The 16,068-nt window shown below is 38.3% G+C and overlaps 1 protein-coding gene across 3 annotated transcripts in view; it reads right to left on the reverse strand.

Moving 5' to 3' along the window:
- Window positions 1–2,537: 2,537 nt before the first annotated feature.
- The window catches only part of PIK3CA (phosphatidylinositol-4,5-bisphosphate 3-kinase catalytic subunit alpha), a 41,278-nt gene continuing 27,747 nt past the window's right edge, over window positions 2,538–16,068 (reverse strand). For all 3 annotated transcript variants that reach the window (XM_083363643.1, XM_083363645.1, XM_083363644.1), the window contains exons 13-22: window positions 15,729–15,893; window positions 15,003–15,106; window positions 14,496–14,667; window positions 13,658–13,764; window positions 12,011–12,132; window positions 10,977–11,055; window positions 10,297–10,467; window positions 9,336–9,453; window positions 7,296–7,447; window positions 2,538–3,009 (exon numbers count right to left, since the gene is read on the reverse strand). In XM_083363643.1, the coding sequence (XP_083219769.1) occupies window positions 2,739–3,009; window positions 7,296–7,447; window positions 9,336–9,453; window positions 10,297–10,467; window positions 10,977–11,055; window positions 12,011–12,132; window positions 13,658–13,764; window positions 14,496–14,667; window positions 15,003–15,106; window positions 15,729–15,893 (1,461 nt within the window). In that variant the 3' untranslated portion in view covers window positions 2,538–2,738. The remainder of the gene's footprint in view (window positions 3,010–7,295; window positions 7,448–9,335; window positions 9,454–10,296; window positions 10,468–10,976; window positions 11,056–12,010; window positions 12,133–13,657; window positions 13,765–14,495; window positions 14,668–15,002; window positions 15,107–15,728; window positions 15,894–16,068) is intronic.

The raw sequence follows: 16,068 nt of genomic DNA on the forward strand, positions 1-16,068 counted from the left end.
CTGTACCTATAAAAATAAATTCAAGATGAAATTACTAACAGATAACAAATGTTTACCTTGTTCAAGAAATATAGCCTCTTCACCATTTACATTCTATACAAATTTATTTGTTATATTCTACTAGCTACTGTCAGCACACCATATTCAAATTATATTGCACTCTGAATAATACCTATTTGAGGGGGAAAAATGGTAAATGCAATCAAATATCCAGATTTCAGGAACATTTTCAAATTCTATAAATTCAGTGAGACAACATTAGTGTAAAAGAAATGGCATCTTAGGTTTTTGGCCTCAGGATACACAATGTTATAAAAAATATTTGTGGAACAATTTGTACCAGCCACTAAGCTGGTTGATGCCAATTTTTTTTATCAGTTTCATATTGCAATAAAGACACAGGCACAAACATATCTATAAAGTATTGGTTGGTTAGCTTTGCGTGCTCTGAAATATGCAGCAATCTGAAGACTGTTTAGTGATCAGATTTACAGTATAATATTTCTGGTTTGTTGGTTATTCTAATTAAGCAATTCCTTTCCAGCAGTCTAGGAAAGAAAGCCAAGGGAGAGATGGAAGGCAAGTTAAAAATAATCAAGATACCCCAAATAGCTTTTAAAGAGCATTGCCTGAGATTATTTTTAGGAAGATCTGAAAGATTTCATTTCATTCTAATGCACCAAAACTAGCATAAACAAGAATCGGTTTCTACCTCCATAGATCTTCTTATAGGAAATTCAAATAGTTACCAATGGAAACAAACTTTGTTCGAGAACTTTGTAGTATTACTTTGGCTAGGAAGCTGAAGACACAAGTTCCCCCCTTTTCATCCAGTTGTTTCCCAGTCTATTCAAGGTTATTTTCTGACTGTATTAACCACCAGTATTAAGCTTTATTCAAAGAGCTCCCAAACTTTTATAAGAAGGTATACGATGCTCCCCTTTGGTTAAGCCTTAAGTCAAAAGTCTTTAGATTCCTAGATTACACTTAGCTTAACTTCACCATCTGAACTTCAGCAAATGTGCTCAAGGTCTGGTTCAACTTCAGCACTGAAATATGTTTATTGCTGACCATTTTGGCACTCTCCAGATACGTCAGGGTATAACTCCCACCACAAAGCAATTAGTTCTACCGGATAGGGATGATAGCAGCTGTAGCCCAGTAGATTTGGCAGATGGCAAGGTAGGGACTCGGTGGCTCAGTGGGTTAGGACACTGAGCTTGTCGATCAGAAGGTCGGCAGTTTGGCGGGTCGAATCCCGAGTGCCACGTAACAGAGTGAGCGCCTGTTACTCATCCCAGCTTCTGCCAACCTAGCAGTTCGAAAGCACATAAAAATGCAAGTAGAAAAATAGGGACCACTATGGTGGGAAGGTAACAGCGTTCCGTGCGCCTTTGGCGTCTATTCATACCGGCCACATGACCACAGAGACGCCCTCGGACAAGCGCTGGCTCTTCGGCTTTGAAAGGGACATGAGCACCGGCCCTTAGAGTTGGAAACGACTAGCACGCATGTGCGGGCGAACTTTTACCTTTACCTTTTTAAGGTAGAAAAGTCAGTTGTAGACAATGGAAATTGAGCATTCTGATCACAAGTCATATTTATTTAGAAGCAAGTGTTACCAGTTTCAAAAGATTTTCCCCTTCCCCTTTGTGATGGCACAGATAAGGACTTGCAGGCTCTAACCTCATCCTAGAGCCCTACTGCAAGTACAAACTCTGTGCAGCAGCCGAACTTAAGCAGCCTTCGGAACATACGAACTGTAGGCATACATATCCAGCTTTGTTCAATTTACCATAGGAAGTTCTCAAAATCTTCTCAGCAAGTGCTGAACAAATCCCTGGATGTAGTAATAGTATGCCCTGCAGTGCCTATGGAATGGCTGCATTTCAGCTGGTTCTGAAGTCAGGACTCAGTACATACAGAGAAGCCATGCCTGGAACAGCACAGGATTCTTTAAATCTGACCCTACAAGTCACTGCATCAATCTAGTGGTTTATACAAATCTGTTAGACAAAGGAGTGGTCTGTAAAATTAAAATGGCAGAAAATCAACATAAAGAAATATATATTAATAAGTTTCTGTTATATAAATAACCTTTATAAAAATAATCTTTAATTCTAATAACTCACCTCTTTTTTAGGCTCTGGAAAGCATGCATGAAAAATGTTTTGAGGTTTAGGTTAGAAAAAAATAAAATCCAAACTCCACAACCTAAGAAAAACCACTATTCTTAAATCCACGAATTTTATCAGACATTATAAAGGCACCATCCCCTCTATTTTTTTTTCTGAGTACAGTTCATGGGAGAAGAAAGCTCTTTTAGAAACAGTGAACAAAATTGCTAAAGTGTCCTTTTTCATTATTCTGTAACTGATCTGAACCCTTTTTTCACCAGGTGAAAGACTGGACATGTGAAAGATTGGGCTATTATGCTGGCATAAATTCCCATTAAATAAACCAAGATGAACAAATCTCCAAGTTTACCTTCTTATACTTAAGGCATAACACAACTACACATATAGGAAAGTTACATGTTGAAATGCATGATTTATAGTGTTCAAAACACTACAAATATTTTATTTAAATAACTTTGCATTTTTTAACCTTGCTGGAAGTTCAAATGCTGTTCTTGGTTTGTGCAACTGTGATGCAACAATTTTTTTTAATGCTGCTGAGACAACAGTGCAGTGGAACAGCCAAAAATTAGGCTATCAGTTTTTTTTATTATTGTTACTTTAGTTCAAGGCATGCTGCTTGATTGTGTGGAAGATCCAGTCCATTTTTGTTGTCCAACCACCATGATGAGCATCATTCATCTGTTTCATGAAATACTCAAGAGCTTCTTGTTCAGTTTTGTCTAATGCGAGAGTCTTGCGTATATATGCAATGTCATCAAAAGACTGTAGTTCTGGCATCCCTGAACCAAGCATCATAGAAAAGAGGTTTATGAAGAGGTTGGCATGTTGTCGAATTGCTAAGTAGGCCTTGTAACACATTTCTTGGAACCTTGAAAAGAGAAAGAAAAAGCACCCCAATAAAGTCCTATCAGATTAACAACACACTGGAGATCAGCCAACAAAAACATTAGCATCCTTCTGTTTAAAAAGATTATGTGGCTGCACATTTTTGTTTGAGTGTTAAGAAAAACAATTCTATAGCACAGACTCACTCAATCTAGGCCCCTTCAGATGTTCTGAATTACAACTCCCCAAATTCTCAGCCATCATGCAATCAGATCATGTGAGTTGAAAACTGTAAGAGGTGTAATCCAATACATTTGGAGACATGTTGATTGCCAATATCTTTCGAGAAATCAAGTTACTTTAAATGTAGGAGTAACAAATATTACTCTTAAAAGAGCTTTATGTTATTCAGTTCTGTATACTTTGGATAATAGCCATCATCAACAACCTCCATGTTCAGCATTAATAAGCATAGTTATCATTTAAATACATACAGGAAGACAAAATGCAGCTTTTTTTATATGAGGCTTACGGGTGGTGCCAAATTCATTTGCAATTTTCAGTGCAGAGATAATAATAAGGCCAAGATGTGTCTTTGCAAGTTTTCCACTTGCAAATTGTTCTAAGTTTCATGGGGGAAGAGTTATATTATTACAAGATTCCAAATTGTACATGCAGTGAAATATTCAAATTAATACCTAAAGAGACCCGAGGGTAGACATCATAGACAACAATCCAGTTTCCAATGATTATTCATAAAAAGCTGATGCTAGATTGGCCCATCACCATCATCATTACCACCATCATTATTTTAGAATATAGAATCTCGAATAACAAGTTGGAACGGACCTTGGGGGTCATCTAGTCCAACCCCCTGCTCAGGCAGGAAACCCTAGACCATTTCAGACAAATGGCTGGCCAGTCTCTTCTTAAAAACTTCCAGTGTTGGAGCATTCACAACTTCTGGAGGCAGGTTGTTCCACTGGTTAATTGTTCTGTCAGGAAGTTTCTCCTTAGTTCTAGATTGCTTCTCTCCTTGATTAGTTTCCATCCATTGCTTCTTGTCCTGCCCTCTAGTGCTTTGGAGAATAGCTTGAGCCCTTTTTCATTAAACTAGACACACCCAATTCTAGCAACTGTTCTTTATATGTTTCAGTCTCCAGTCCCCTAATCATCTTTGTTGCTCTTCTGTGCACTCTTTCTACAGTATCAACATCTTTTATATACCATGGTGACCAAAACTGCATGCAGTATTCCAAGTGCGGCCTTATCAAGGCATTGTAAAGTGGTATCACTTCATGTGAGCTTGATTTTATCCCTCTGTTGATGCAGCCTAGTACTGTGTTGGCTTTTTTTGGCAGCTGCAGCACACTGCTGGCTCATATTTAAGTGATTGTCCACTAGGACTGCAAGATCCCTCTCACAATTACTACTATTGAGCCAGGTACCATCTATACTGTACCTGTGCATTTGGTTTTTCTTGCCTAGATGTACAGTCATGGCCGAAATTGTTGGCACCCTAGAAATTTTTCCAGAAAATCAAGTATTTCTCATAGAAAAGTATTGCAGGAACACATGTTTTGCTATACACAGGTTTATTCCCTTTGTGTGTATTGGAACACAACAAAAAAGGGAGGAAAAAAAGCAAATTGGACATAATGTCAAACAAAACTCCAAAAATGGGCCGGACAAAATTATTGGCACCCTTAACTTAATATTTGGTTGCACACCCTTTGGGAAAAATAACTAAAATCAGTCGCTTCCTATAACCATCAATAAGCTTCTTACACCTCTCACCCAGAAGTTTGGACCACTCTTCCTTTGCAAACTGCTCCAGGTCTCTCTTATTGGAAGGGCACCTTTTCCCAACATCAATTTTAAGATCTCTCCACAGGTGTTCAATGGGATTCAGATCTGGACTCATTGCTGGCCACTTCAGAACTCTCCAGCGCTTTCTTGCCATCCATTTCTGGGTGCTTTTGATGTATGTTTGGGGTCATTGTCCTGCTGGAAGACCCAAGATCTCGGACGCAAACCCAGCTTTCTGACACTGGGCTCTACAGTGCGACCCAAAATCCTTTGGTAATCCTCAGATTTCATGATGCCTTGCACACATTCAAGGCCCCAGTGCCAGAGGCAGCAAAACAACCCCAAAACATCATTGAACCTCCACCACATTTCACTGTAGGTACTGTGTTCTTTTCTTTGTAGGCCTCATTTCGTTTTCGGTAAACAGTAGAATGATGTGCTTTACCAAAAAGCTCTATCTTGGACTCATCCGTCCACAAGACGTTTTCCCAGAAGGATTTTGGCTTACTCAAGTACACTTTGGCAAACTGTAATCTTGCTTTTTTATGTCTCTGTGACAGCAGTGGGGTCCTCCTGGGTCTCCTGCCATAACGTTTCATTTCATTTAAATGTCGACGGATAGTTCACGTTGACACTGATGCTCCCTGAGCCTGCAGGACAGCTTGCATTCCTTTGGAACTTGTTTGGGGCCGCTTATCCACCATCCGGACTATCCTGCATTGCAACCTTTCATCAATTTTTCTCTTCTGTCCACGACCAGGGAGATTCACTACAGTGCCATGGGTTGCAAACTTCTTGATAATGTTGCGCACTGTGGACAAAGGCAAATCTAGATCTCTGGAGATGGACTTGTAACCTTGAGATTGTTGATATTTGTCCACAATTTTGGTTCTCAAAATCCTCAGACAGTTCTCTTCCCCTCTTTCTGTTGTCCATGCTTCGTGTGGCACACACAGACACACAATGCAAAGACTAAGTGAACTTCTCTCCTTTTTATCTGCTTTCAGGTGTGATTTTTATATTGCCCACACCTTTTACTTGCCCCAGGTGAGTTTAAAGGAGCATCACATGCTTGAAACAATCTTATTCATCCACAATTTTGAAAGGGTGCCAATAATTTTGTCCAGCCCATTTTTGGAGTTTTGTTTGATATTATGTCCAATTTGCTTTTTTTCCTCCCTTTTTTGTTGTGTTCCAATACACACAAAGGGAATAAACCTGTGTATAGCAAAACATGTGTTCCTGCAATACTTTTCTATGAGAAATACTTGATTTTCTGGAAAAATTTCTGGGGTGCCAACAATTTCGGCCATGACTGTAGAACCTTACTTTTTTCACCATTGAATTTCATTTTGTTAGATAGTGCCCAGTGTTTGAGTCTGTCAAGATCCTTCTGTATCTTAAGCCTGTCTTCTGGAGTGTTGGCTCCAGCTTGGTGTCATTTGCAAATTTGATGAGTTTCCCATCTATCCCCTCATCCAAATCATTGATAAAGATGTTGAAGAGTATTGGGCCTAAAACAGAGCCTTGGAGTATCCCACTGCGTTCTTCCCTCTATGTAGATGCCGTTCCATTGAGGACTACATGTTGAGTGTGGTTGTCAGCCAGTTACGAATCCATCTGGTGGTGATTCTGTCTAACCCACATTTTTCTATCTTATCTAGTAGTAGGTTGTGGTCCACTTTTATCAAATTTCTATGTTGTTTATATGGCTTACAACATTAAAAAGACATTTAAAATATATGAAATGAAAATATCTCGGTTGCTATGCCAAATTAAAAATTGTTGATTTCAAAAACAACGTACAACAGAACCTTGCTATTTTTCTAAAGAATAAGAAGGTAGTGCCTAATCCGTTTTTAGGGGCAAGCCGTTCTACATTAAAGGGGCTGCCACTGAAGAAGTCATCTTCTGGGCCCCAATTCCCCTTGAGTAGAGGGTACCTGTACTACAAAAACTCTCTAGCTAAATTATTTAGAGTGAGCAGGTTCTGCTTGGAGAAGATGATCCTAAAAATATGAAGGACCTAAACCATAAATCACCAAGAGCTTCAATTATGGGAATCTCCCACAAAGTAAGTGCAACTGTATTGTGCCAAATATTCTTGTGATAGCTAAACTTTTGAATTCCTTTCAAGGACAGCCACATGTAAGGCAAAGTGCAGTTAACTGAAAGATAAGGAGGATGTGAGTCAACACCTCCAGTATTTGGTAACTTTTTTTTGTGTGGTAATCTCTCTGTGATCATATAGCAGACTGTTGCCCTTTGGCTTCTAACCTGCTTTTTTCCATTACAGTAACAACAGTGCCTCACAGGCATATGTAATTATTTTCTTAAAAGTTTTAACTGAAAATTGTGGCCCAAATTGTTGCTGCTACCTAATGCACAAGGTTTTATTCAGGAAAACTCCAGGGAACCCAAATACTATTTTCTCTATAAAGCATAATTTCATGTTATTGTACCGCCCTGCAACAGTAAATTTGGTCAGAACAAATAGCATTTCTATTACACAATACTCACCTTTCGAATTCTCTTGTTTTGGTACATTCTTGTGCTCCTTTACTAATCACTATTAAGAAATCTTGTGTTAAGACAAATGGCACACGCTCCCGTTTGTAACCAAACTTCTTCTTTTTGTGATCCAAAAAGTGTCCAAAATCAATGTGAAATAGCTGTGGAGAATATATTTCAGACTGTTATTAATATGAAGAAAGAGCTAATGTTAATTTGCAGAGAAGAGCGAGAAAGATCGTTAGGGGACTGGAGTCTAAAACATACAGTATGAGGAACAGTTGCTGGAATTGGATATGTCTAGTTCAGGGGTCAGCAACCTGAAACAGTGAAAGAGCCACTCGGAACCGGTTCCCTCACAAAAGGAAAAACTGGGAGCCACAAAAAATGTGTGTGCATGCGCGTACATGCGCACATGCGCAGAACAGGGTTTGACTGAAGAGTGGAGCCAAGGCGAGATATGCACCTACCCTGCATATTTGAATTGATTGGTTGAACTTTTTTAGTCCCACTTTTTTTTTTTGACTGCACATGGCAGAGGACTGGGAGCCGCAGGAGACAGCTGAAAGAGCCGCATGCGGCTCCGGAGCTGCGGGTTGCAGACCTGTTGTCTAGTTTAATAAAAAAAGGACTAGGGGTGACATGATAGCAGTCTTCCAATATTTGACGGGCTGCCACAAAGAAGAGGGGATCAACTTATTTTCCAAAGCACCTGAAGGCAGGACAAGAAGCAATGGATGGAAACTAATTAAGGAGAGAAGCAACCTAGAACTAAAGAGAAATTACCTGACAGTGAGAACAATTAACCAGTGGAACAACCTGCCTCCAGAAGTGGTGAATGCTCCAACATGGGAAGTTTTTAAGAAGAGACTGGACAACCATTTGTCTGAAATAGTATAGGGCACGGGTCGGCAACCCACGGCTCCAGAGCCGCATGCGGCTCTTTGAGCTGTCTCCTGTGGCTCCTAGCCGCCCGGTGCGCGTGCACCTCTCCGAATGGGCGGAGGTGCGCGCGCACCTCCCCAAACCTTTGGATAGGTGCGCGCGTACCTCCGCGCGAATGGGCAGCGGCGCCGTTCTTTGAGAAAGCTGCCATGGCACGTTTGCAGGCTGCCGAAAGCGGCAGCTCTGCAGACGGGCCGCAGCAGCTTTCCCAACAAGCGGCGCCGCTGCCCATTCCGAGAGGTGCGCGCGCACCTCTCCGAACAACCGTAGGTGCGTGCGCACCTCCCCAAACCTTTGGAGAGGTGCGGGCATACCTCTGTGCGAACGGGCAGCGGCGCCGCTCTTTGAGAAAGCTGCCGCGGCACGTTTGCAGGCTGCCGAAGGCGGTAGCTCTGCAAATGGGCCGTCGCCGTCGCGCAACTGGGAACCGGTTCCATCACACATAAAAAAATGGCAACCGTGCATGTCCGCGCATTAAAAAACCATTTTGCGCATGCGTAAAACATTTTTTGCGCATGCGCGTGCATGGACGCATGCATGCGGCTCCCACTTTTTTTAATGTGTGATGGAACCTGTTCCCAGTGGCTCTTTTCCTTTTTCAGGTTGCCGACCCTTGGTATAGGGCTTTCTATCTGAGCAAGGGGTTGGACTAGAAGACCTCCACGGTCCCTTCCAACTCTTTTATTCTGTTATATCTGCTCAGAAGTTTCAATCTATATGCCAGGGTACAAAACAATTTTATATACATTAGTACTCTTCAAAATGTACTAGAGAACTCTGGCATTTATTAGAAGTTTGTTTGGAAAACCTTAACTATGCGGTGGGGAAAGATTTCCACAAACAATGAAGTTTCCAGTGAAATGAAAAATATTGGGTGAATTCTAAAGAACATTCTCAGGTCACATTTGTAGTGCTAAGGTCTAAGTTTTTTTGCTTGTGTCCCATGTGAATGTTACTGTAAAGGTTTCTACAATGCAAAGAACACAGGATACATGTCTATAGGATCCTCAATAGATGCAAAAAATATACTTCCAAGATAGAAAATATGACAATAATTGCATCCCATAAAGATACTGAAAGAGAACATATTTTAAATATTTTTACCTGTCCATCATCTTTTACCATAATATTGCTATTATGACGATCACCAATTCCCAATATAAAAGTAGCTACACAATAGCCAGCACATGAGCGAGTAAACAAATCAATAGCTGGATCATACCTAGGAAAGATAAAAATGTTAGTTTGGATAAAGACTACTTTGTTATTTTGGATGTGTCAAATAAAGTAGAATAATTATTAATTGCTGTAGCTATCTTGTAATAATCTTACAAACCTTTTTGGCAAAGGAGAAAGTTTTTTTATTTTTGAAGATTTTCAAAGTTCATTTTCAATTAAAGCATTAACAGCATGATTTTTAAGTTAATAAAATATAGACAGTGCAAAATCGCATGTACACTATATTGAGTATCAAAGGAAAAAGAAAATTTGCTTTACTTAGGAAAACACAACCAAGAAGATATCACAAAAATCTCTTAACAGAGTGACAGAAAATAATCACTTTGCGTTTACACTTGTCCAGCAATCTCCCAACACTGGCAGACTTCAAAGGAACCCTGCGGTCCAATAACTTGGTGATGAAATAACAAACCTTATTGTATCTATGCTGTAGATCATTATAACAGATTCCAGTGCTAGCTGTTTTGAGCTGTCCTCCAAAACAATTTTTACAGTATTTTGGCATTTTCCAACTGCCAACACCCACCATTAATATACTATCTATCACATAAATGTAGCTGAGCTTCTGTAACACAGAAAGATTTTTCAGAAGACAACAAGGTTGTGCATGCTGCTATATCGCCCTAACTTCACATCTCAGCCACAATCAAGGAAGCTGGATGATCAGAGCCAATTATCCACTGGGTTCTGTACTTATTAACATGTTCAATGCCCTTGGGTTGTGAGCACAATAGGTTTTACAAGAGGAAAAGATAAGGTGATAAGGAGCCTCCATCAAGAAGAGATGATTTAAACAAAAATAAAAAAGGTTAGTTATTCAACTCACATTTCCCCTTTGTTCTTGTCTTTGAGCCACTGGTGTAATGTGTGGCTGTTGAATTGCAGCGCGCCTTTAAGGCCACCCTTGCACTGGATTTGCATGATTGTATGTGAATTTCTCACAACTTCAATAAGCCCCACACAGTCACCAATGGATAAGCATCCATAAGGTAGCATCCTATAAAAAAAGGAACATGACACTTTTTGCTTTTGTTTTCCAATAGAGCTGTCAAAATATTAGTATATGAATATGTCAATCACAATAAGTAGGTTTGGGTTTTCTAATATAACCTAATTAACGTCACATACCCATCGTTGAGCTATATTGTCATTAAGAGATTTTAAAGAATTGTGCAAATAGTTCCAAGGACCCAGGCATATATATTTCTGTATTTCAAACATGAGCCACTCACGTCATATTTGAAATAGAAAAGTTTCAAACACAATTTGTGGTATAGGGTAAGATCTGTTCTTTCATATGAAATATTCCACTGTGTATGCCCGACAGGGCTTTTCGCAAATGTGTACAATGGAGATACAAAACCATTAGAAACCAGTGGTACTTTCCTGAGCTGCTTGAATGAAAAAAAATGCAGTCACCCTGCACAAAGAAAGAGGCTGCAAACAAATCTGAAGCGGAAAGGAAAAAGACAAATAGAATTATTGGCAGAATTTATGAATACTTGCCTAAGATCAAGGCCTTGGTTTTGCCAGATGTTCTCCATAATTCGAATTATTTGAAGCGTGAGCATATCCTGGCGTAGGTCTGGATAAAAAATGCATTATGTAAAGGATGAATTTTAGAAAACTGAATATAGTTTTTAAAACTTTGTGTTTTTTTTAATATAAGCAAACTTAAAGTATTTTTTTTATTAAGATTACTTTAAAGACTGTTAAACCAGCCGATGTTAAAATCCAATTTTTAATCCAGGGATGCTGAGTTGAGGAATAACATTTACCAACTTTGTGATAGATACTATGGGGGACAAATATTATGGTCAACTTCAAGAAAATAACTTCATTGGCCAGGTAAAGGTATTTCTTTTGTGATACTATTAGATCAGAGTAAAAGAGAACAGGAACAAGTAGCACTGCCCCTGCAATGGCTTCTCTGTTGAACAAAGCATCTATTCCACTCAATGCTTCATCAAGAACACTGTAAGATCCCCAAACATTTAGGAGGAAGTTCAGCTATGCTGGTAGCGTTGTTCCCTAGGCTGAAAGTTCCCCTCTTCACCTATTTCTCATCCTCTCAATTCTCTGTAAACCAATTGCCCTGTCCATCTGAATGGAAACGATGTGAGTTTTTGCCAGAAGATCTCATACAGATATGAAGTACCAAATTCTTTTTTTTAAAAAAAATAAAAAAATAAAAAAATTGGAGTACTGCTACAATGTTATTTTCAAAATGAAAAGAGATCTCTTACATAGGATGCAATAAGTATAAACTGTCTGATAGAAAAGATTGCCCTCCTGCTCTGTGTGAAACCTTCACCTGATAAGTATGAATAAATTTGGATTTAGGTGGTCAAGAAATACCTTTAGAAAATAATCTGATGTATATCCTGGGATGCATAGGGACTATAACTGTGTGAGTGTCCAAAGGACAGAAATTCATGTGAAATGAATATTTATGCTGCGATATAAACTCTGAATTAGAGTGTTTCAGGCAGGATAATGAAAACAACAAAGCAGAAATTACAACAAATGTTTTTTTTTACCATCCCCATTTTTAAAGATGATCTCATTGTTCTGAAATAGCAGCTCAGACATAATATCTGGGTTTTCCCAATTAAGCCATAATGGTCTTTTGGCAGAAGACATAATCCTGCATTCCTCAAGCCTACAAAGAAATAGATAACTGTTTAAGCATGGGTGTATTCAAGTAGACATACATTATTAATCCCTTAGAAGTATAGATTTAACTTTTCACTTCTAATGATCATTCTCTAATTATAACATGGAAAAATGAAAATGTATAACTCTGAATTGGTTTTAACCACAAAACATATTCAGTCTAAAGCAACAGTGTCACTGCTCATGGCATGAACCAAAAACTGCATTGAAAAAGCCATACTGAATTGAAGTCTATGGAAACATTTGTTGGACAATAATTCACAGAGATGCTACTTTGAAGTAGGTTCTCCTTAATTAAAATAAGCAAATAAAACCATGAGATTGCCTTCTAATTAACCCCATTTGATTTTGGAGCAATTCAGAATGTATTAGAACAGAACTTATAAAACAGTTTTAAATAGAGTATCTTACATTGCTAATGCTTTCATCAATTTAATTTTATATAATTGTATTTACTGCAATATTACAATGTTATACTCTGCTATAGTGAAATAGTTTTATAGAACACAGAACATAAAGGCACAAGTTTGACTTGATCTGGCTTCAGCTTCGATCAATTTTGCAAGTGTCAGTGTCAACTGAAATTAGTTTTCCATTTGGTTTTATTGGTGCACTAATACAGAAATAATTTTATTTGGAATGTTCATTCTTAAATAGAGACTCAAAGTGAAAAATGGACTTGAATGTAAATACTCCAAATAAAGCATGTTATTTAGGTACAATATACGTGGGCAAAATGAGGTTGCAACAGATTCTTCTGACTTTCTTTTTCCAAGTTTGAAACATTTCAGATTTGAAATATTTTGCATACTTTTACTTTTAATCAAAACAAAACACCTGCAATGGGCATATGTATAAGTAGTTAGTAACAGGAAAAATCCAAGAAAGCTAATTAAGAACCATAGGTTCAAAGAACTCAACAATGATAGGTTTAACAACCTATCAGTATAGTTTCAGTTTTCATTTGTAGACTGTAAGATTTAATTACAACCAACTAACTCCAGTCACGGAGTAAAAATGAAATCTGAGTGGGATAGCAGAAACACGGTGGCCAATAGTCATGAGATATTCTTTTTAGGTCACTAAGACATCTATGCTGACTCAAAAAGGGGAACCTACTACTTCCTGGGTGTTAAGGAGCACACTGATTACTTTTTTTCTAACTCTTGAAGTCTTCTATATATCATTGTATTATTTGAAGTAAATAATATATTTTATTTATCACACAGCTTTTATTCTCTCATTATTACAAAATGTAATAATTACTTTGCATCATGTCATTTTTTCCTAAGGTTTCCCACTGGTTTCTTCATGCCAATAAATTTAAATTTCTCTTGGGCCATCTTAGCTAAACAGTCTTTATCCCACGAGTTACAGGATCAAAACAGGATGAAGGAGACAAAGTGAACTCATACTTTAAGAACTCATGTGTCGATACCATTCTCAGCATCCATTGTTTGTATTCCATGTATATATTTAATGGCTCTAATTTCTGGGAAGGAAAAGAATACCTCAGGGTTCCAAGCTGGTGTGCAGGATTGAGAGGAGATATGAAGCCCTGCAGAGCATCCATGAAGTCTGGCCGCCTCATCTGCTCCACAAGGAATTTCATCTGTACCTGTTTAATGACAGTCCCACATGTGTCAAAAGTTTTACTTCTAGCATAAATACCAGCATGGTATTTGAAGCATTCAAATGCCTTGGGTGGAGCAGTGGGCTAATGCCTCCTTAAGTAACACCAGCTGCCTGCAATTAATGCAGGTTCGAGTCCCACCAGGCTCAAGGTTGACTCAGCCTTCCATCCTTCCGAGGTAGGTAAAATGAGGACCCAGATTGTTGGGGGCAATTAAGCTGACTTTGTAATAATGCCGCTTGGGGTGTGTGTGAAAGCCCTAATAAGCAGGCATATACATAGAATGAAGGCTACTGCTAAGCTTGTAAGCCGCCCTGAGTCTTCGGAGAAGGGCGGGATATAAATGGAATTAATAAAATAATAATAAATTCCAAAGGGGGAAAAAACAGCAAATTCTACACATGCTGTTTTCTAAATATGTATAGTTAAGAGCCAGATTGGTATAGTGGTTAAGGTGCTGACCTAGAAACCAGGCATCAGTGAGTTCTAGTTCTACTTTGGCAAGAAAGCTGGCTGGGTGACCCTGGGCTAGTCACTCTCTTTTAAGTCACCTTACAGGTTGTGGGGAAAATAGGAGGAGGAAGGAGAATTACTACTCCAAGGTTCGCCACCTTGAGTTACTTATAATATAATAAAGGAGGTATGAAAATCTAATACGGTAATAAAAATATAAAACATACAATTTTAAACCTTGTTTGGCTCATGCATAATTTTACCTTTTGCGTTTCATCCTTTTTCTCCTGTTTAAGGATATCGGTGAGGTTAATCAATTTTTCCATAGCTTCCACTTGCCGGCTCAGATGTTTTAGGTACATTCCACAAGCTCGGCAGTAGGAATCCAAGAGCAGACCAAACCTCTGGCTCACATTTTTATTGTGCATTTCAGACCTAATATAAAATATATATTAAGTAATGATACAGACTGCTAAAGGTGTTCATAAACATCTTCAATGTTATGTTATAATAATACTTTAATATCATCAAATTTTTTGCATTTATTTTAGAGCCAAAATAATTACTGGAAGGTCTTGTTTATCAAGTATATTTTCAACCATATAAAACATTAACAAAATTAAAACTATTTAAAAGCTTCTTATTCACAAGACAGTTAAGCTTAGATTCCTGTCTTATAATACAAGATATTATAATGTAATACTTTTTAAGGGAGATGGGTGGTTCAGAAAGTTGACAAATAAAACAAAAATAAAACAATCTAAACTTACTTTAAATGCCAAAAGAAGAAATGTCCTATTCTCTGATTAGTCAGTGCCTTCTTGAGTAAAAATCTTACCAAGAGATTATCCAAGTACTGTTCATACTTCAGAACCTAGAGATAATGGTGAAATTGAATTGTGATTGGCATTATCAGTATTTTCAAGGCTGGAACACCCCTGATGACATCAGCATAGCTATTTGTGTACAAGCAGTCCTTGCTTAATGATAGTAATTGGGACCAGCTGCAACAATGTAACTCTGAGCCTGTTGTAAATTATCTGAATGATGAACACATGGAAGTGGAGACAATGTGATGGCAACAACTACAAAGATCAGACATAAGTCCCCCTCATTTAGCACCATCTAATTTCACTGAATAAGCAGTCATTCAATGTTGACATCCTGTACTATGTTTTCTGACTGATACCTCTTAAGCAGGGTTTGGTTATTGCGTGGGTTAATGATTTAGGAATTTATTTCATTTTTTTATGATGCTTAATTGTGAACTGTAGATGCTTGTATCTTGTGCAGCAACAATGTTTCATATAGCTGCAAATAAAACAATTCTTTTCAATTATATTTTTCCTGGCTCTCCTCTCAGTAATTTCAAATCACTTTTAAAATTTCATGAGAAAAGTTCTGTCATTCTGTCCTTGGGAAATTTCATCTATGTAATTTTTTTGAATGCCTGTACATATGATAGAAGCAGAGTTAATTCAAACAGAACACAGTACCTGCACCAGCTGAATCAAGTACTGAGAGAGTTTGTCATCTGTCAAGTATTTTTCCAAACACCGAATTGCAAAAGCTCGCACCATTGGGTCTGGATAATTGCAGTCCAAAAGCTCCATTGCTTGCTCAGGCCTGATTTGAGGCCAATCTTTCACCAAGCAGTACATCTGTGTGAGATATAGTAAAGAGAGCAATATCATGACTGTAGTCATGAAAACAAGCTTCTGAGTCAGACCAAATTCTTCTCAGGCTAATACTCTGCTTTCAACAGTGGACAAACAGATATCTTTAGAAGGGCAGTCAGAGGATATAAGGTAATGACTGCCTTTTAGTTCATAGTAC

The sequence above is a fragment of the Vipera ursinii genome (genome assembly GCF_947247035.1).
Source record: "Vipera ursinii genome assembly, chromosome: 5".
In the NCBI taxonomy this organism is placed as follows: Eukaryota; Metazoa; Chordata; class Lepidosauria; order Squamata; family Viperidae; genus Vipera; species Vipera ursinii.